Raw genomic sequence first — 20,329 nt, 5'->3', positions numbered from 1 at the left:
ACCTCACAGGTGCATCTTTACTGCACTTCCACCTCCTTTGCCGTCAATAGATTTTTCCGGGGGGCGAGCCTAATGTTATCTTCCTATCTTTGAATTACTCAAAGGTCCGTGTACTCCCGACCTTCGAACATGTCGATGGAGAGTTGCAGCGGCTCAAATCACCCCACAGGTGCAACGCGACCATTGACCCAAGTATTATGGATATAATATTTTTATGAATTAAATATCTATATTTTATCTTATTTTTTGCCCTACTCAACATAGCAGGTATAAATGGTCAAGTTATATACGAAAAAAGTGGTTACGAAGTGAAAAACCGTAGAACCTTCTTGCGTCAATTGGCTAAACAACTTGTGATGGATGAAATGATCCGACGCAGGAGCAAGAAAAATTTATCTTCAGTACTTCGCTTTCGATTGGCAAAAGCAAACTTCTCAAGCCTCAGAAAATTCACTGTCAGAAAATGAAGCCAAGAAAAGAAAATTGTGCGTGCCATGTCAAAAAAATAAACAAACAAAAATAATTATACTTATGCTACTTGCGGAAAACACTTATGTTTGAGTAATGTAACAACAATTTGTAAAGACCTCTTGCAAAAATTCTTGTTCACATGAAGGTAGTTCTGCATCAGACAGCCTCTAAGATAATATTTTTATACTAACATGTGATATTGAAATAAGTTGTTCCGATATATAAGACTCTCAATGTTTTTTTACAATTTTACTTTTCTTTGTTTTTCTTTATGTTGTGCAATTATTTGTGATAGTTTTTTCATATATTTTAGTAATTAAATAAGTTTTTTCATACTTAATATATCTAAAGAATCTTAAATAGGTAACAATTAACTATTTAAACTAGAATAAATTTCACTTGACTTTAAAAAATTCAAAAACACCTTATAGGTGCAACGCGACTAACCATGTCGGAAACAAGTGCGCGTCTAATGGAAGGTTAAAGATGCCGATCAGTTTTTTTTTTAATATTAATTTAACACTTTCAAAATTAAAATAAATTGGAAAGAGGCTGGATACTTTTTTAATTGAATTATTAATTTCATTAACAATGACTTTACAACCGAAGTCCATGCACATTGTCAAACTGAAAAAGATTGTGTACCGTGGTGAAAACCCTTAAATAAACCAGTGTTCTCCATAAGTGTCTCCATAAGCGGTCTGCTTTGCCTTCTCTTTAATACTCATAAGTGCCCTCATTGTCCTTTTGGTAAAAGTAGGTCACCACTCTTAAAAACAATTGCCTTTTTATTCGTATTCCATTTTTACAAAAATAATTTACTGTTTAAATAACAATTACACACAGGAAAAATTATGTGTGTAAATAGGTTTGATTCAGCTAATAAGTTTAATTAATACTATTACAAATATTTACTTTGTTAGGATTATTCTCAAATCATTAAATGTTTATAAGTATCTCTTTTTTTAGGGGAAGGATATTAATAGTTGTTGTAGCTGTAGTTCGTTTCAACGCACAAGAGCTGCACAATGGGCTATTGGCGACGGTCTAGGAAACATCCCTGAGGATGATCCGAAGACATGCCATCACAATTTTGATCCTCTGCAGAGGGGATGGCACCCCGGCTTCGGTAGCCCAACGACCTGCACGTGAAGTCAGGCACTTTACAGTAGCACAGTTTAACGAGGACCAATACTGGAGGATATTAATAAATTTTTCAATTATTTTTATTCTTAAAATTATTTTATAAATAAATACCTTTTTAAAAAAAAATGCAACTTTAAATGTTTATTTGCTCATAATTTTCAGCCTAAATTATATAAAATGCTTTCAAGTTGTTTATCAATTTTAAATTTATTTTTAGTTTACTTGTTTGTTTGTTTTTTAAAAATTGTGCCCTGAGATTGTCTATTAGCATGTTTTTAATTATTTTTATAAACTACAAAATTTTCTCTTATTCTCATAATGAGAGAGAACTATTTTTGGAAAGATACACACAAAATAACATAAGAGGATCATTTAAAAATTGTTGAGGATCAAAGTCAGTTATCAAATATTACATTTTTTCATAAATTTTTAGTGTTAAATGAGAGCCATTTCAAAACACAAAATGCCCTTTTCTGAGAGGTAGCGCCCTGCTCTTCGATTCCAAGGGAGAACTCAGAATAAACAAGCATTCAATTATTCCAAAGAATTACAATTAAGTTATTTATAAAGGTATTACTTTAAAAACAATTGATTATTTGAAGAAAACAAAATTAACCCTGAGACCATATTTAGATTTTGCATACAAAATATAATTATTTAAAATGCTACTTTTGAAACAATATGAAGTTTCAAATTTTGTTACGAGAAAACATGAGTAGTTTTCGAAAGAGAATAACAAAGTTAAGCTCAACTAACATAAATTTGTGAAACACTTTTCTAAAAGAAAAGTATCTAAAAAATTATTATTTTTTTTTTTTTAAAAATCTAAATTATTCATTTTGGAATGCATAATGAGTTAAGATGTTTAACTGAGTCAATGTAACTAAATTATTAACTAGTTTCAAAATATTTCATACTAAAAATAAAAGTTCTTAATTATTTCAAAGTATTTTCAGATGTTTTAATAAAACATTTTTGCAACAAAATGCTTTTTTTCTTATATATGAATTGAATTCCAAGCGTAACAGAGGGAAAATCACAGAAGTATTTTATTCTAAAAAAATATATTAAATGTATCTAAAAACAAAACATTCTGCAAGAATGTGCTACTTACGGGTGCAATGTTTTATTAATTGACATAAAATAATAAAAGAGCCTGTAGCATATCTACCACTACAAAAAATTACAATACAATTCACTGGTATATCAGACCATGTCAACCGTTATCTATGAAAAGGTACCCCGACATAGAGTCGAGTTAACATGTCTTATATACTAGTGAATTGTAGTTGAATTTTTTAGTGGTAGATACGCTACAGAGCCTCATAATTAAATAGAAAGTACTAACAAAGGGGACAAATAAAATCCCACATTTTTGACATGCATTTATGCTAAATTCTGTGATTTGGACCATCCTAAACATTATTTGTAATTTTTTTAAATTATCACATTTCAAGGTAAAATAAATCGATATAAGACTTTTAAAATTGTAATCACATTTTTATTAAGTTTAAACAATGCATCGTAACAGAGAGGATATGAAATGTAACAGAAGGGACATTTTACTAATTTGATAAATATTAGAGTTTCTCATGCTGCAATAAAAACAATGGATGAGTACTGCATGCATGGCAATGGTAGCTAAAAGTCACCTTCTTCAAAGAAAAATGTTAATAAAACTAATATTTTAATGTACACAAAAATTTAACAAATTTTCCAAACTTCATAAAAATTTAAATACTTTAAGTGTAATTTTAAAACATCCAAGAGAACGTAATACAAAATAAAATGAATAGTCTGATCCTTGGCACACTTTTATGGAGAGTATAGCTACACAAACAAGAGACAACCACATATAATACATCTTCTCTAACTATTTTTTTTCTCCAATGCCCACCTGGATAATGACCTAGGTCATACAGGCACCTGAAGGGCAGATTTGTAGGACACTCGTCCAGGGGCACCATATAAGGTGGGCCAACGTTGCTGCCACAGTAAGGACAGATAGTACAGAGAAGGATAGAACATCCATGCCTTGCCCGGGATTCGAACCCAGAACCTTTCTGATGCAAGGGCAGTTCCCTAACCCCTACACAGGACGATCGGCCCTTCTCTAACTAAAAAATGGTCATTTGAGCATTAAAATAATACATATGGTATGCCATAGATAATTGAAAGATTAAAATATGACTAAACTGAACGATAAATGCAGTTTAAAACAGTAAGTGAATAGTTATTTAAAACAATCTTAAAAAGGACAGAGAGCCAAAAATTTTTTGATGTTCCAACTTTGCTCATATTTAATAAGATGAAACTTCAGCTCCTTTAAAGTTCTAGTACCTGCAATTTTGCTATATATTTATGCATGCTTTTGAGTATCAAATTTCAATTTAAAATTTGTATAATAAAAAGGCCCAATAATTATTATTATTAAAAAGAACATATTTTATTTATAAAAAATAAAAATGAATTTTAGATAACAGTATGATTAGTAAGAAATAATTATTAGATATTAGAATAAAAATAAATAAACCAAAATTTAATAAAATATATCAGACATAAAAACTATTTGTTTTTGTAGAATCATCCAGAAATAAAAAACTCAAAATATTATCTTTTTATTTCAAGCCTGAAAAATTTTAAAGACTATAAAAAAACTTAAGAGGGGAGCATGAGGAAATTAAGAGCTTCATGGAAAACATGGCACCTGAGCACTCTGCCTCTTCTGTGAAAAATTATTTTTTATTTGAATCCATATTCTCATGTTAAGCACAAAAATCATATCTCCAACTGAAAACAAAAATTTAAGACAAAGTAGAAAAATTTTTGTGGTTGATGTTCTAGAGTTTTTTCATAGTAAATTTATTCATGTCTCTTACCCATTTATAACAATTAAATCTTAGCATTTAGGCATAACAAATTGTAGTCTCACAGATTAACAATAAATAAATAAGGCTAAAAAAAAATGGAAATAAAACAAGGGAGCTCATTGTGGCACTATATAGAGAAATACAAGAACAAAAATTATATATAATAACCTTGGATATTATATCAATAAAGGTTAATTGAACTTACCCCTTTACCAGGTCTTGCCCAGGTACAGACAAAACCTTCCTGGCAGGCAATAACAAAGCAGTCCTCCCTGAAAACTAATGCAGTTAACCTTTCATGTGCTATTTTTTTGCATATAAGAGGTTCTAGCATAGAAACTTCATCTCTCCGAGGACAAACAGGAGTTCCTATTAATTTCACAGGATCATCCAACACCTTACTTTGGTTGGATTTATTAAGGCTATTTTTATCAGCATTCCTTGAAGCAAGACTAAAGTTTCTCTTATGTTCTTTGTCAGACTTTTTCTCTTTTTCCAATGTTGCACTTTTATTTCCTATACTGAGACTTGGCAAAGTTAAATTTCCATCCACAAGTGGAGTTTCTTTTGGACAACAATTAGCTTGCGCATTTCCAACACTATTACATTTACTTAAGCTTGGAGGATGTGTACTTGGACTATTGAGCAACATACTAGTTCTAGTCCTCCCTATAGGTTGTTTTAAAACATCTTCAGTCAAATCCCAAAAACAAATTTGGGTATCTTGTCCTACAGAACCAAACCTATAGGAAGTAATATTTAAAGACCTACTACCAGATAATGAATTTCTCGCACACACTGAATTAGGAAGCAAGCTGCCCGAACCAGATTTACTTCCTGATGCTAACGTTTTTGAAGAATCACTAGTATTATCAGGAGGTAATGGACTTACTTCTTCTTCACTACCACTTAAATCAATAACATCAGAATCATTATATACATATGCATCAAATGCAACAACACTAACCCATGATTTATGGCCATGTCCTCTAGCAACAACTCTTTTCTCTTGAAAAGACCATACAGTTACAAGATCATCTTCTCCTCCAGTTACAACATATTTCCCATCTGGACTCCAACACACACATAATAGGCCACCAAAAAAGCTTCTTACTACTCCCACAAGATCCATTGTATCATAATTAAAAATTCTTAAGAAGCCATCTTGACTAACAGTAGCAAGATATTTTGAACAAGGAGAAAATGAAAATTCGTTTAGAGCACCATAGCCTATTACCCACCTATAGAGTGGATTTCTTGTACTTTTTGTTTTACATGTATAAACAGCAAACCCTTCACCTTGCTTAAATAGTTGATAATGTGGAGGTGTATTTCCACAAGGTAAATCTTCTTTATAAACATACATTTGTCCACTGGTATGAGACACAAGGAAAAGGTTTTGGGATCCTGGCACCCATTTCAGACAGGTTACTTTTGTTTTATCTATCAACCTCTGTAAAATAAAATCTATTAGTTAAACAATTAATTTCTTCAAAGAAAATCACTGAAATAAGCAAGCAATCATTTTTCGATAATAACGCAAGAGAGGTAATGAATATTTGGTTACTATTCAAAACTTCTGTCGAAAATTCTATTGATCAAATAAAGATATTATTTTATTTAAATATAAATGTAGTGTGAAGTACCATATCTGGACGTTTGTTTACCAGAAGGATTTTTTTTTCAAACACTTTTTAACAATCAAAATAAACAAACCTTTTTTTCCCTCGTCGGAATTTTTTTTTTTTTTTTACATTTGCGCCTAGTTGAAAAGAAGCATGCAGGGATGAGAATCTTCCGTTTTACTGCTAATTTCTGCTTCTTTTTTATTTTTACCCGGTTTCAAATTTTTGTTTTATCTTATTCTGATTTCCAATACAATATGAAAAAAAAATTTGTTATCAGACAAAACGAAATTTGCCATTTCACCATGGTGCGAAAAAAATGAGTTCTTTTTTTTTTTTTTAAATGTGGGGTTTTTTTTCACACTGTATAGTAAATATTTTGCATGTATAGTAAATATTTATTTTATTTAATAATAGTAAAAAAAATTTAATTGTAAGGTATACAAACTTTTGTATTATTTTCAAGAATATAATTTTACAAGACAAAATACAAAATGTGAGCAAAATTGGACAAAATTCCTGAGAGATAGAATACAGGGTATCTGCTACATTTTAGATTTTCCATGACTAATTCCAGGAATTTTTCATGACTTAACGAAGTTGCTATTTTCTCCAACAATAAATTTAAAAAAGCATTATAATAACATTATTTGAAATAGGTATAACCAAAACTATTATACTCTCCATCTTCATATTTATAGATTTTAAACTTAAAAAACAGAGTAAGGAAAGAGTTGAAACAATAAAATAGCTGAAAAAAATACAAAAGCAAAAATTTTTTTTCCTGCAGAATTATATTCTAAAGATACTTTTCTTGTTCATCAGAAAGCAAAGAAATACTCCTGATTTTTCTGTTCATTTCGGAATAAAAAAATTTCGCCAATAACTGGTTTGCTACAACTAGAATTTTAAATTGATAAAATTAAAAAACAATAATAATAAAAATTCTTAGATCACAGCAGAGTTTAAAGAATAATTTGCTCTAGAAATGATATTTTTTCTTTCATTTTTTGAAAGAACACCATAATTTTTAAAGAACATGATAAAATCATTTTATATTCAAATAAAATATGACTGAGTGGTGATTTTGTTAGAAATTCAGATATTTGGAACAGGATGAAATTGGGGGGAGGGAGATTCCATTTTAAAAATTAAATTTTTCGGAGACCTAAATCCCTGATTTTCCATGATTTTTTTTTAAAAAATAGTAAAAATCATGACATTTCATGACAAATTTTGTTCACTACCAAAATTCATAATTTTCCATGATTTTTCATGACTTTCCATGTGTGCGGATATCCTGAGAATATTAAATATTTGATTTTGTTTAAATTCAATTTCTCAGGAGCAATTCAACCGATTTTGTTCAAATTTGGTATACTGCCATGCAAAATAATATTTTTTAAAATGATGCAAAAAATTGTATACCAAAATTCTATGTATAGGCATATTGAATAATATTGTGCTAAATTATTTTTAAGTATCGTTATTTTTCTATGCAATTTGTCATTCTGCAGAGGACAATTTGGCAGTAAAAATTGAGGTAAAAAAATATATTTAGAATATAATCTAACATTTAAATTATCGCCTCTTCTTCAGCTTTTCTCGTAAAAAAACAAAATATGTCATAAGAAGGCAAGAGATATTAGCACAGAATAAATTCTTTTAAAAAAATCAATACAATTATTTACATAACATACACAGTATATCTGATTATCGCAAATGTAAAAACTTAAATACTGTGTATATATCGATTTACATAACATACACAGAATTTAAGTTTTTACATTTTGTCTGCGAGACTGAAAAAAAAAAAAAGAAAAACAGTTTCCAATTTTCATACTGTTTTTCAATCGTTACTGATAGTTCAGAGAAATACACACAGAATGTTCCATTTAATTAAAATTAATATTTACACTGTTACTGTTTTTCAAGTTAGTCTGTTAATTAAACACTTCCTCAAAAAATTTGAAAAAGTTCAATTTTTTGTTTCAGACATTTTCTATCTTGAATTTCCTATAGAACATTAAGCTATCTCATGTTAGAATTAAAGTAAATTTCCTCTCTCCCAGCTAAACAAATGTTTAACATTATGACAAACTCTGCACAATTATAAACACACACCAGACTTAACCAATATATAATAAGCTTTAAATAATTGTGTCAAAGATGCACCATTACAACATCACAAGCACACCATAAGCCATGTGATCCCGCACACAGTGCTTGCCTTCAATTAGGTGTATTAAGAAGAAGTTTCCTTTTTCACCCATGAATGGCAGCAGGGTAGAACAGTTAACAGAACTAAAAAACTTTCAGAAGTGTTAATATTGTTCTCACCACTAGTGTTCAAAATCCGGTGAACTTAATACAGCTCTTGCGGTTTTTCGCGAAACGGCAATGAATTGACTTGTGATATCCAATCATCAAATTCTATCCCAGATAAAATTCTGGTGGCGGAGTAATGTAGTGTAACTACCACTACATTAATACAATTCTAATTCACTAGTAAATGAGACATGTTAAGTCAATTATATCTCGGGGTACCTTTAATAGATGAAGGTTGACATCATTTTAGCATTGACATTTATACATAATTTCTCAAATTTAAATATTAATAAAATGCTTTGCGAAAATTTCTAATTTGTTATCACTTACTGCAATGCTTGACAATATAAAATTTCTTGACTTAGTGATTCTTTTTTTAAATCATGACCTGAAGATCAACTTCTTTTACCAAACACCGAGATAAAAACCCATGGGATCCAAATCCCACCCACCTAGGATAAGAAATTATGGGATTACATCACTCTTAATTAATTTAATGAGATTTCTGATATTTCACATTTAATTTCTGGTAAATTGAAAAAACAAATTGTGGTTTAAATAATTTCTTTGACAATTTTGATAATTCAAACAAATTGTCGATAATTTCAAAACATTTTGTTTTGAAAGATCAATAGAAGCATTTAGTTTTGTAAGGGTTAAAAAAACTGTGAAAACAAAATTGCCATTTTTGAGAGAAAAGTTTTGAGGGCCATCCTTGGTGGGATAAAAATAAATAATTCCTGGAGAAATAAATAATACTGAACTTTATAAAATCTACAGAGAGCCAGATATTGGGAAGTTCATTAAAATAAATCGAATGAACTGGGCAGCTCACATTTTCAGAAGGAATGATGACTCAAATATAAAGAAAATTCTATTACACAAACCCCTAACGAACAGGAAAAGAGGTAGACCCAGGCTGAGATGGCTGGATTTAGTTGAGACTGATTTCTTTACTATAAAGGAGAAAAACTGGCAAACAAGTGTCAAAAGTAGAGAGAAGTGGATTCGAATTCAAAGGAAGGCACAGGCCCACCCTGGGCTGTCTAGCCAGATATGACGATGAAAAAAACTGTGTTAATGAAACAGCAATGTGTGTATTGGTCGTTATAATGGAGAGGTCAGTGTAATGGGAGTCAGGCTAAAGAATTGTATGTGCCATAAAACTTTATTCAAAAAGATGGGATATACTTAGTGCTACGTAGACTAAAACAAAAAAACAATATGAGTAAAGAAAAATACTTTCTATATTTAAATTTATGCTCTATTCACAATGTTTTTTTTGCTTTAATAATATAATTATTTTTACTAAAATGATAAAAATATGCATTATAAATTTTGATATCACGAATTTCTTAAATCAGGAAATATCTAACATCTCCTTTTAAGATATCAAGGTTTGAACCTTTATTGACATGACTATACTGGATAAGAGATTAAGATGTAGATACAAATATTATTAAAGAGAGAATATCTACATGATAAAGCTTTAGAAATAAGGAGAGAATTCACAATACATAAAAAATTTTAAAGCTTTTTTTTATTTTAAATTGTAAAAATAAGTGAAAAGTAAATAAAATTTAAGAAACCATTCATACTTTACCTCTTCATTATACAATTTACTAAGTTCTTTTTTGACAGGATCGATTAATTGAATCTGACCAGCAGAAAAACCAACCAAAAGTGATACTCCATCACTAGTGACAGTGCATTGATTGAAATCATGGCACGTAGGATAAGTTCCCTTATACACTCGTTTATCAACCGGTTTTGTCAAATCTGCAGCCTGAAAGTAAAAATAGGTTGAATTACTTATACAAACCAAAACTTGGTTAACAGTTATAACATTTTAAGCTGCATTACATTATAAACAATAAAAATAAGAATTAAAAGTTTGATAAATTAAACAAGAGAAATACAGTCAAACCTTGATTTCTTGAATTTAAAGGTAGAGACTAATCATTTTCTAATACAGAAACCTCAGGATATTTAAAATTAAATATTGTTATTGCGTATAGATATAATTTATAGTATAATTTTTAGCAGTTTAGTCAAAATAATAATTCAGCAGGCATTCATTTTAAAAGCTTGCACAACATTTATTTATTAAAGAAGGAGGGAAAAAAACAATTATTTTAAATAATATTGATTTTGTTTCTTCATTTGGTTTTACATTTTGCAGAAATTCTTTGATTTTGCATTTTCCTCTTCTGATATATCCTGTAACCTCTTTTAATATATCTTGTGCTTCCCAATTACCACATATTGCAACATAATTGTCCAAAATACCTACCTACTTCTAAATTTTTAAAACCTTTTGTAGTTATTTTATAACCAAGTTCATTCCAATCTTTTGGTCAGATATCCTTAAATATCTACGAGATATCTAACATGTCTACTTTTCATTGAATGAACAAAGCTGTGGAATTTCTTTCCTCTGTTGCGTGAGAATTTGTAATGACTCTTGCATAGCTAATTTTAGCTCTGCAATTGGCTTCTTTAAGAAAATTTTTCCCCCTCTCTTTTAAATGACATTTATAGTCCACATTTTGTCGAAAGGTACAAAGTGGCGTAAGTGTTGTAACAAACCTCTGGGGGAGTTGAGGGCACATCATCAGGATTAAAGTTGCATTAAAACCCATGCCTTGAAATGTTCCCATACACTACTAGGAGCACTTTAATATTGTGAACTGTTTCTTCATGTGTTTCTGAACAGTTCTTAATAGGAAAGGGCACCAAACGGCATATCACATTTCCAGACATTGGTTCCTATACAATTTTAATGCTAATGATGTGCCCTAAATCCCTTAATTTAGCGCCAACATTTACGCAACTGTCTGTCATATATATATATTTTTTTAAAGTTGTGCATTTCAACAAAAAAAGGGACTAAAAATGCGATTTTTAAAAAAAATCTGAAGCTCTAGAAACAAATCTAATTTCAAATTTGAAATCCCCACACCTGAACTTGGCAAGATCAAATATTTGCATAAATTTAACAGAAAATTTGCTCCCATATCATGGTGTCTTAATTATAGTGAAATATTCTGTACATTGCCTTTATACCATAAGAGGGAAACTGCTGTCATATGATTAAACAAAGAAAATCATTCTTCTTTATTAGGCAGCATTTTTAAAATAAACAAACATGGCCCCATTTACTTCAAACTTTATAATGCAACCATTTACTTTATAACTTCAAAAAATTACATTAACATTATTAAAATATATTTCTTACAGAGACGAAGGCTTTTTAGGTATCAATTTTTATTAACAATTTTGTAATACTTTTAATGAATGAACTGAGGGGCAATGGGCATTAAAGCAAGTTTCTTCCGTGGAAGAAAACCTGTTGTCCTTGACATTAAGAATTATTTCACAAATTTATGTAAAAAAAAAAAGTCTTAAGGAATTGGAGTTAAATTAAAAATTTTAAATTTATCAGAAATTAAGAAAAAAATAATTTTTTTTTTTTTTTGCTGGTCAAAAATATTTTGTGAAATAAAGATTACTGAGAAATGTATCAGTTTCATTCTACAGTACAGAACCCGTTATCCGGAAATCAGAAAACCGGAAAACCAAAAAAACGGAACGAAATTCGATGAATTTTCCAGCCATTTTAAAAAATAAAAAAAAATTTCCTCATAAGATTTCAGGATTTTTCATTCTCTTTTGAAAGATTTTTACCTTACCATCATTTTGGAAATAATCATTAGTGTATTACTTCATAGTTTATCCTTCTTTTTAAGATTATTTCCAAAAAAAAATTTAAATTTTTATATTTATAAAAAATTTAAATTTTTTTAGTTGGGTTTAACAATAAAAAAAACGGCTTTTTGTAGCGATTCAGAAAACCGGAAAAATCAGTTATCCGGAATAGCGATGGTCCCGATCGTTCCGGATAATCGGTCCCCTACTGTATTATTATAACAAATGCATAGAGATTTCCAATTTTTCCAAATATTAAAGAATTTTTATTATTGTCCATGGTCTTAAGCTTTAGGTTTACCAATAAATAGTTTAAAAGAGCTATAGTTTTAAAAAAGATTATTAAAAAAAAATCCTTGAAGTTAACATATTACACAAAATTGTTTGATTTCACCAGTCTGTTTGATTTACCAACATAACTCATGCAACATTTTGACCAGCTACTTTGATTTATCAACACAATCCATGCAACTTATTTGATATAAACAAGATCATAAAATATAAGGTAGCATTTTTGTCTTGCAAACGTAAAAGTTAAATAATAAAAATATGACAACACTGGAATAAATAAATTAAATAATGATTGCAAATTAAATGCATATAATTCATATTTAATTTGAAGAAAAAAAAGAATGTCTTTTGCATATAAAATACTAAAAATTATTATCTCATTAGGACAAAATAGTTGAAATTGCAATGAACAAAAATATGCAGTTATGTTAAACATTTAATAAATCTAAAAATAAATTTTATTTACATTGAAGATTTTTGTATTTCATACTGGATGTGCACAACTTTAAAACCATTACTTTATACAGTCAGGAACCATTAACCTTTTCTCCTTAATTTTGGAGAAAAAAAAAGAAAAAAAACATTCAAGATTTAAATTTTAATGCACTATATTGAAATATAAATAGTTAAAGTACATATTTTCAGATACTTCATATTATATCCAAATTAACAAATTCTATTGACTAAACAAGCTATTGTGCATTATAAGGCGTATTTCTGTTATTAAATCTCAAGATAATTACATTTAAATAAATATTTAATTATAATTCAATACTGTAAATTTAATGGTTTTTCCTTTTGTTTAGCAACCATGGGAGTTTTATGAGGCATTCTAGTTTAACAGGCTTATAATGGAGCAAATTTTGTTCAAGGAAAGCATCACTAAGTTGATGATATTTAAATTATTAGGTGATACATTTCATTCTAAAATATGTGGGGATAACGGATGGTAAAATAATTAAAATTAAAAAAATAATTTAATTTAGCAAAATTAAAAAATACTGATGAGAAGATTTCAAGCTTTTCTTGAAAATTCCCTGATTTTTCCCAGTATAAAAAATATTCCCTGATAATTCCAGGTTTTAAAGGTTTTCCGGGTGAGTGGCCACCTTACTGAGCCAAAATAATCACAAGGTTTTGGAGAATTTTAGGTAGTGGCATGTAAGAACAGAACTAACTCAAAGAGTATAACTCATAGTGGCCCTAGTCAAACTGTGTATTCTCTTTATTTTCAGAAAATTTTGCTGAAACACTTCAAATCAAAACCTTGACTGTTGGCAAGAAAAGGTACTGAACAGAAATATCTCTTTTATCTATTTCACTCAAGTAAATCTCATACCTAAAAAATTGTTTGCTGAATATTTCTTTTTCATTTCGTTTAAGATATTATCTCAAGTGTTGCAAAAATCAAGCAACTTTTGAAACTTAAATTCTATAAGTGAATGTAATAAATAAGTAATTATCAAGATAATTTACTTATTTATACTTTTAAGTCTAAATATTATTAATAAAATAGAATATTTTTAAAGAAAATTGCAGTAAACAGTAAGCTGAAAATCTTTAAAAAGGGCTGCGATTCAAAAATTTTTATGTATAATTTATTCTGAATAATTAGTATTTTCTACTACAATTGTTACAAATCCTATAAATAGTTATTTGGCACAATATTGCATATTTTTGCTTCTAAAAGTGTTAAGTTTATGTAAAATAGAGCAATGAGGAAAGATTTTTATTTCGTAATCTGCGGCAGAATAATCACTAGGTCTTGGTAGCTTCTGAGCAGCAGTGTGTGAAAAACTAAAAAAAAAAACCAAAGAAAGGGAACAACTCGGAGGGCAAAACTTGTAGTCACTTAAATTTATATTTTAATGCTTTGTAGCCAAGACATAAATCAAGTGAAAAAGAAAACACAGGGATGCCAACTTGCTACTCTTCTGGTTGTAGCAAAGTTCATATTTTAATCAGGGGTCTGTCCAGGTTTTTCTGAGAGGTACCTATTATGTGAAAATTTAGACATAATTTGTGAAAATTAATAATTATATTTAAAAATCAACATAATATGGATTTATCGTTTCCTACTGGATACAAAAATAAAATTTTAAGAAAAAGTATTGTATTTTCTAAAGTTGAATTCGTAAAGGTACCATTAAACGGTAGAAAATCTGGCCTGGACAGACCCCTGTTAATGCACGATTCTTAATTTAGTAAATTCGATTCAAAGTTATTTGCCTTAAAACATTACACATAAAGTATTCAAAAACTCATATAGGATTACCACTATTACAGCATTCTCATGATGAAACTGTTAAAAATCCTGACAAAAATAACCAGAATTCAGAATGCTTAAGTTTCTAAATTTCTGCTACTCTAGAAAACTTGTTGCTGAGCAGTTGGCAGCGCCACAAGCTTAAATCATCTGTTCAAGTTATATCTCACCTCACATTTGAGCACATTTAAGTGCAGTATATATGAAAGCTACAAACACAATAAAAATATACAATTAGAGCACGCATTGACGGTAATAATTCTACAGATTTGAAAAGCTTTAAATCCACCCCAACATTAAATTAAATAAACCAAAAGCATGACCGTAAAAGGAAAACATGATATGTTTACAAACAATCTGTCTTTGACGTAAAAAGTAGCGATATTGTAATAGTTTTACTCATTATAAACTTAATTACTTAAGTGGGAAGCATATTTGTATTAGAGCTTTTCCGATTTTATTATAAAACCTACCTTTTTCACTCCTTTATACATGTAAACATAAAGTTCTCGTCCCACGTTAAAGCAAATACGATCGCCGTTACCGGAAGAATCAGGCATGTTTACAAAAGAAACTTTCACAGGAGTATTGCCTTGTACATTATAATTAATTTTATTGGGTCTAGAATATTCGGATAACGTCATTAATTTATACACTCCTTCTCTTGTCATAAATTGAGTCTTAAGTTCATCTTTGCCTCCCCCGTCACACTGCACCGCCATTTTACCGACTCAACATTGATGAGGAAATTAAATATCCCGGATGTTCATAAAATGGTAACATCATTAGGAAGACAGCTCGAAGTACATAGATTCAAAAAAAGTTTTACGACACTGGGATAGAAACAACATGATTTCATCAATTAGCACTAGAGCAGTACAGTTTATTATTTTCTTGTTTAACTTTTCTGAAGAACAGTAACCGAAATGAGTATCAACAATAGTTGCCATTAAAAATTAAAGAAATCCGACAAAAGTTGAGAATTTACAAATTTGTCTTCGAGACCGACTTTCTAGGATAATCATACCAATGACGTTAAGCAGTAACTTTGCCATCTGGCGAACTACATCATTCGCGATCGCGACACTCGATTACGCCATCTGGGGAAAGACGAGTTCCATGGTTTGACCTTTCCCTCTCCTACTTTTCTCAGTTATATAGAAATGTAATATAATATTTTCTCTTTCTTAATATTTTTCGCATTTATCACAAATACTTTTCAAAATCTCCCCCGACGTTTTCCTTTGGAACTATATTCAATGTAGATTTCAGCTCAATATAGTTTAACTTAAAAGTTTTTAATCTTTTTGAAAAATCAAGACAGAAATTATGCATCCTTCTCCTGTGACTCTCCACACGCTAATGGTGAAAGCATGCGAAGTATTGCCATAGGTAGAGAGCTTTGCTCTACGCCACCTGTAGCCCATTTCGATCGCCGATTGCTAAATCTATCAATTTGGAAGATGCTTAATGGAGGAACCACTAAAGTGATGTTATTTGAGTATTCTTCGGGTGGATGAACTGAGTAGGTGACTAAGCAGCAAATTGTCAACAAAATCACTTGGTTGTCATCGAACCGAACTAGGCTATAGCTGGTACTCCTTTACCTATGGCAACAATAAGCATGCTTTCGCCATTAGCGAGTAGACCCTTACGAAAATTTAAGGTTGATTTGAGGTATTTTTGAGGTATTAAGGTTAATTTGAGGTATATTTGAGGTGTATTTAAGGTTTCTGAGAAAATAGCAATAAAAATTATACCTCGTAAAGGTTGTAATTAAGGTGTACGCGGTTGTTTTATATATACTTCAGCCTATTTTGAGGTTGTTTAAAATCAACTTCAAATCAACCAGGTTGATGAGGTGATTCTCAAGGTATACCAGGTTGATTTTCTAACACTTGTAGCAAAAGAGGTACTTTTGAGGTATAAAATTTTTTACCTTATTTCAACTAAAGAGAGTGAGGCACTTAATGAGGTATATGAAGTCATTTTATTTATACCTAAGCTTATTTTAAGGTTGTTTTAAATTCACTTCATATCAACCAGACTGATGAGGTAGTTTTTAAAATATACCAGGTTGTTTTTTTTACACTTGAAACAAAAGAGGTATTTATGAGGTATAAAAAAATTTATCCTACTTTAACTAACGAGAGTGAGGTATTTACGAGGTATAAAAAATATACCTTTTTTCAACTAAAGAGAGTGAGGTATTTATTGAGGTGTATGAAGTCATTTTATTTATACCTCAGGTTGTTTAAAGTACACTTCATATCAACTAGCTCACTTCCCAGAGTGAGCTAGTTGATATGAGAGCGGCAAATAGCGTGTGTGGTTACAATCGAAAGTTTCCTCGAAATTCGGTAAGTGTGCTTGACATTTATTAATTTAGCTTTATCACTTTTAATCAAATATGCTTCAATTTTCAAACTTAAATTTCATTATATTTGTTTTAAAGACGCGTCCTGATCTTACATTATTTAAGTCGGAAGATATTCTTTGAGGCTATTGTTGTAGGCTTAGCAATAAGACAGATCAATCTAAATATTTCTCGTCGCTGTTTAGGGTAACGTTACTGGTGAATCGTTACAGCAGGTTACGCACAGTATATTTTATTGTTTGTAATTTATTCAAATATAACTATTCTTTTTGTTTTGCTTAAATGTATATGTTTTAACGTAGCAGTATGCAAGCTGATTGAGTAAAAGGTTCATAATTTCTCTTATAAATAAATCACTGAAAATTGAAAGTTAACAGTTTTTATATATTGCAGGTAATAAAACAAATAAACAATACTATTGTAAGGAACGAAATGCATATTTGTTGCCTTCAACAAAAATCTAACATACATATTTAACTAATAAAATAAACATATACAATAAAAATTGCAATCAGGGTAAATACATCACACAAAAATTTNTATATATATATATATACAAGGTGTCCCGAAACGACCGCATAGACTCTGCACAGAAACAAAGTATTACGTCACTGCGGGAGCAAGAAAAAACACTTTATTGAACATATCAAAAGTAGTATACAATGCACAATTTAAATCAGATGTTCAAAGTGTCCGTTTTAAACATTATCGTCTGGAAAGATATGCAAATACTGTTGCTGATATGTCCAATAAAGTGTTTATTTTCTTGCACCGGCAGTGACGTCATACTTTGTTTTTTGTATTTTTCTTGTAAGCTATGGATCGTACAGGAACGCTTCTTTGGGCAGTTTTTATGTACTCCCAACAAGGAATCTAGCTGTGCAGAGTTTATGCGGTCGTTTCGGGACACCCTGTATATACACAAAGTTTATCCACAGTTCCCTGGTATTGCTGAGATGACAAAGGCTGTAAATAGCACATGTGCAGCAGCGAAGAAGAAGTGGCTAGTAAACTACTGCTCAGCTTTCCCTTGGGAAATAGTTCTAAATTTATACCGAAAAGAAAAAGTAATCTCTCCTAATAAACTACGGAATGAATGTAATTGTTGATAACAATAGTTTGCTAGATCTTTGGTAATTGAAAGCTGGTAACTGTACTAGCTCACTTTTTCATGTTTGATCACAAAACTGCTATTTTTCTCTACATGTTATTTTTTCACAATTTACTCACATTAATTATTTACTAAGCAGATTGTTATTTCTTTTAAGAATATTGAGCAGAATTAAATAAATCCCGATTTCAAGCTTATATGACAATTTGTTTGAAGGTTATGAGCAGTTTTATGCAGCTGTTTATGGTGCACAACTTCAAAAATTAACGAATTTTGAAAATCTTAAATTTTTTAGAAAGAAGTCAGTATAGTTTCTTATGCAATTTTAATGCTGAATTGAATAAAATCATTTGCAAATAAAAACATTTATAGTTGAAAGTTATAAGCATTTTTTTGAATTTCATCCTATAGGATGCGTTTTTATATTTAAACAAATGTTTGTAACAATTAACTATTAGTTTTATTCTGCTCGGCATTATAAGTTATATATGAGATATTATACTCAACTTCTTTTAAAAGTATTATTTCAAATCATTCTCTCTTAGACATTTTCCTCAAATAAAATTGCTCACAACTTTAAAATAAATGCTCTTTATCAGCCTGTAATTAGTTATATTCGATTGAGTGTAAAAAAGAATAATAAAAATTGGTACATAACTTTAAAATTTCAATTTATTGAATGATTGTTGATTCTTGATTACATTGATTAAAAAATATTAAAATAACTATTTTTAAGAAACTCTGATGGGATTGACAATAACGGAAGTCCTCTTCAGAATCAGCGTCAAAAATTTATAAAAAAGCTATTAGTTTCATGAAGTTTGAGAAACAGTTTAAAAATATAGACTAGGTTTATTAAGTTTAAAGATTTGGAAGAAGAAAAAAAAATCTAATTATCAAACTTACAAGTACTAAAATGATATCAGATGTATAGGAAAATGAAAAGTGCTAAAATTCCCTAATAAGATAGGAATTATTTATTTGAATTTCGGTAAAGGTCTTTAATGGTAGTACTTTCTACAGTGTATTTTATTTTGTGGCTGTGGTACCTGTCATGCGTTTTAGCTACGAGGATTGAATAGAAATGGCAGAAGGGGAATGCTATTTATCTGATAAAGAAAATTAATTTCATCCAGTTAATTTAAATCATAAAAAAGATTCTAATATTTTAAAACCTGACACTATTATTGTAAATATGACTTTCTTACTAATTCATTATTTTTTCTTTTATGTTCCAATAATCACAAGTTTCAACAGGTTGACGGAAACAGTATTTAAAATAATTTTAATGAAATTTTAGTTTTAAATAAAAGTAATTTGAATTTCAGATGACTAATTATTTATATTTGTAGTTTTATAGCCTTAAAAACTCAAGCACCTTAGACAACTATCTTTTAAAAATATGAGTTCCCATTAATAATTTTTTATAACTGCAGAATTTGGATAAGTGTTATTATGGGATGATTTAATTCAATCAATTAAAATTACAGAAGAATTGTGTATTTGAAACTTTCTTTTGCAGCTTAACAAAAGAAGCAATTACTGCCGAAGGATTAGTATTAAAAACTTCAGGTTGATAAATAAAGATCTCTACTAGTGAAAAAATGTAACGATATACATTATTCTTTATATAATATAAATAATATCTTTATATATAATATATTAATAAACTAGGTGGTCCGTATAACACCTCATCTTCGTAAGTACTAAAAAAACAGCTTTAGGTTGAGCTACATAAGACTGAAGTGTAAAATGTCGCATCTTTGGTTGATAAGTTAATACTTCTAAAAATACAAAAATATATGTTTGAGGTTACGAAATAATAACTTAAGGTAGAACATGGAACACATGACGTTAATAAAAAATAAACTTTCCAAGTGTTGAAAATACACTTCAAGTTGATTCACAACAACCAGAAGTGTAAAATGGCACACCTTAGGTTGAAATATATATACCTCTACAAGCATAAAATTAGATACCTGAGGTTGAAAAATAATTACCTGAGGTAGAAAAAATTACACCTGAGGAAGATTTATAATAAGCTGAAGTGTAAAATGACACACCATAGGTTGAAAAATATATACCTCTACAAGCATAAAATTAGATACCTGAGGTTGAAAAATAATTACCTGAAGT

General features: G+C 29.5%; 1 protein-coding gene across 1 annotated transcript in view; it reads right to left on the bottom strand.

Moving 5' to 3' along the window:
* The window catches only part of LOC107444942 (WD repeat-containing protein 20), a 34,451-nt gene extending 18,733 nt beyond the window's left edge, over positions 1-15,718 (bottom strand). Inside the window, exons 1-3 of the mRNA XM_016059573.4 lie at positions 15,179-15,718; positions 10,044-10,226; positions 4,693-5,940 (exon numbers count right to left, since the gene is read on the bottom strand). Coding sequence (XP_015915059.1) covers positions 4,693-5,940; positions 10,044-10,226; positions 15,179-15,427 — 1,680 coding nt within the window. The 5' untranslated portion in view covers positions 15,428-15,718. The remainder of the gene's footprint in view (positions 1-4,692; positions 5,941-10,043; positions 10,227-15,178) is intronic.
* Positions 15,719-20,329: the final 4,611 nt, after the last annotated feature.

This window comes from Parasteatoda tepidariorum, chromosome X2 (genome assembly GCF_043381705.1).
Source record: "Parasteatoda tepidariorum isolate YZ-2023 chromosome X2, CAS_Ptep_4.0, whole genome shotgun sequence".
NCBI lineage: Eukaryota > Metazoa > Arthropoda > Arachnida > Araneae > Theridiidae > Parasteatoda > Parasteatoda tepidariorum.
The sequence above is the reverse complement of the archived record's forward strand: the minus strand, read 5'-3'. Positions and strand labels throughout refer to the sequence as shown.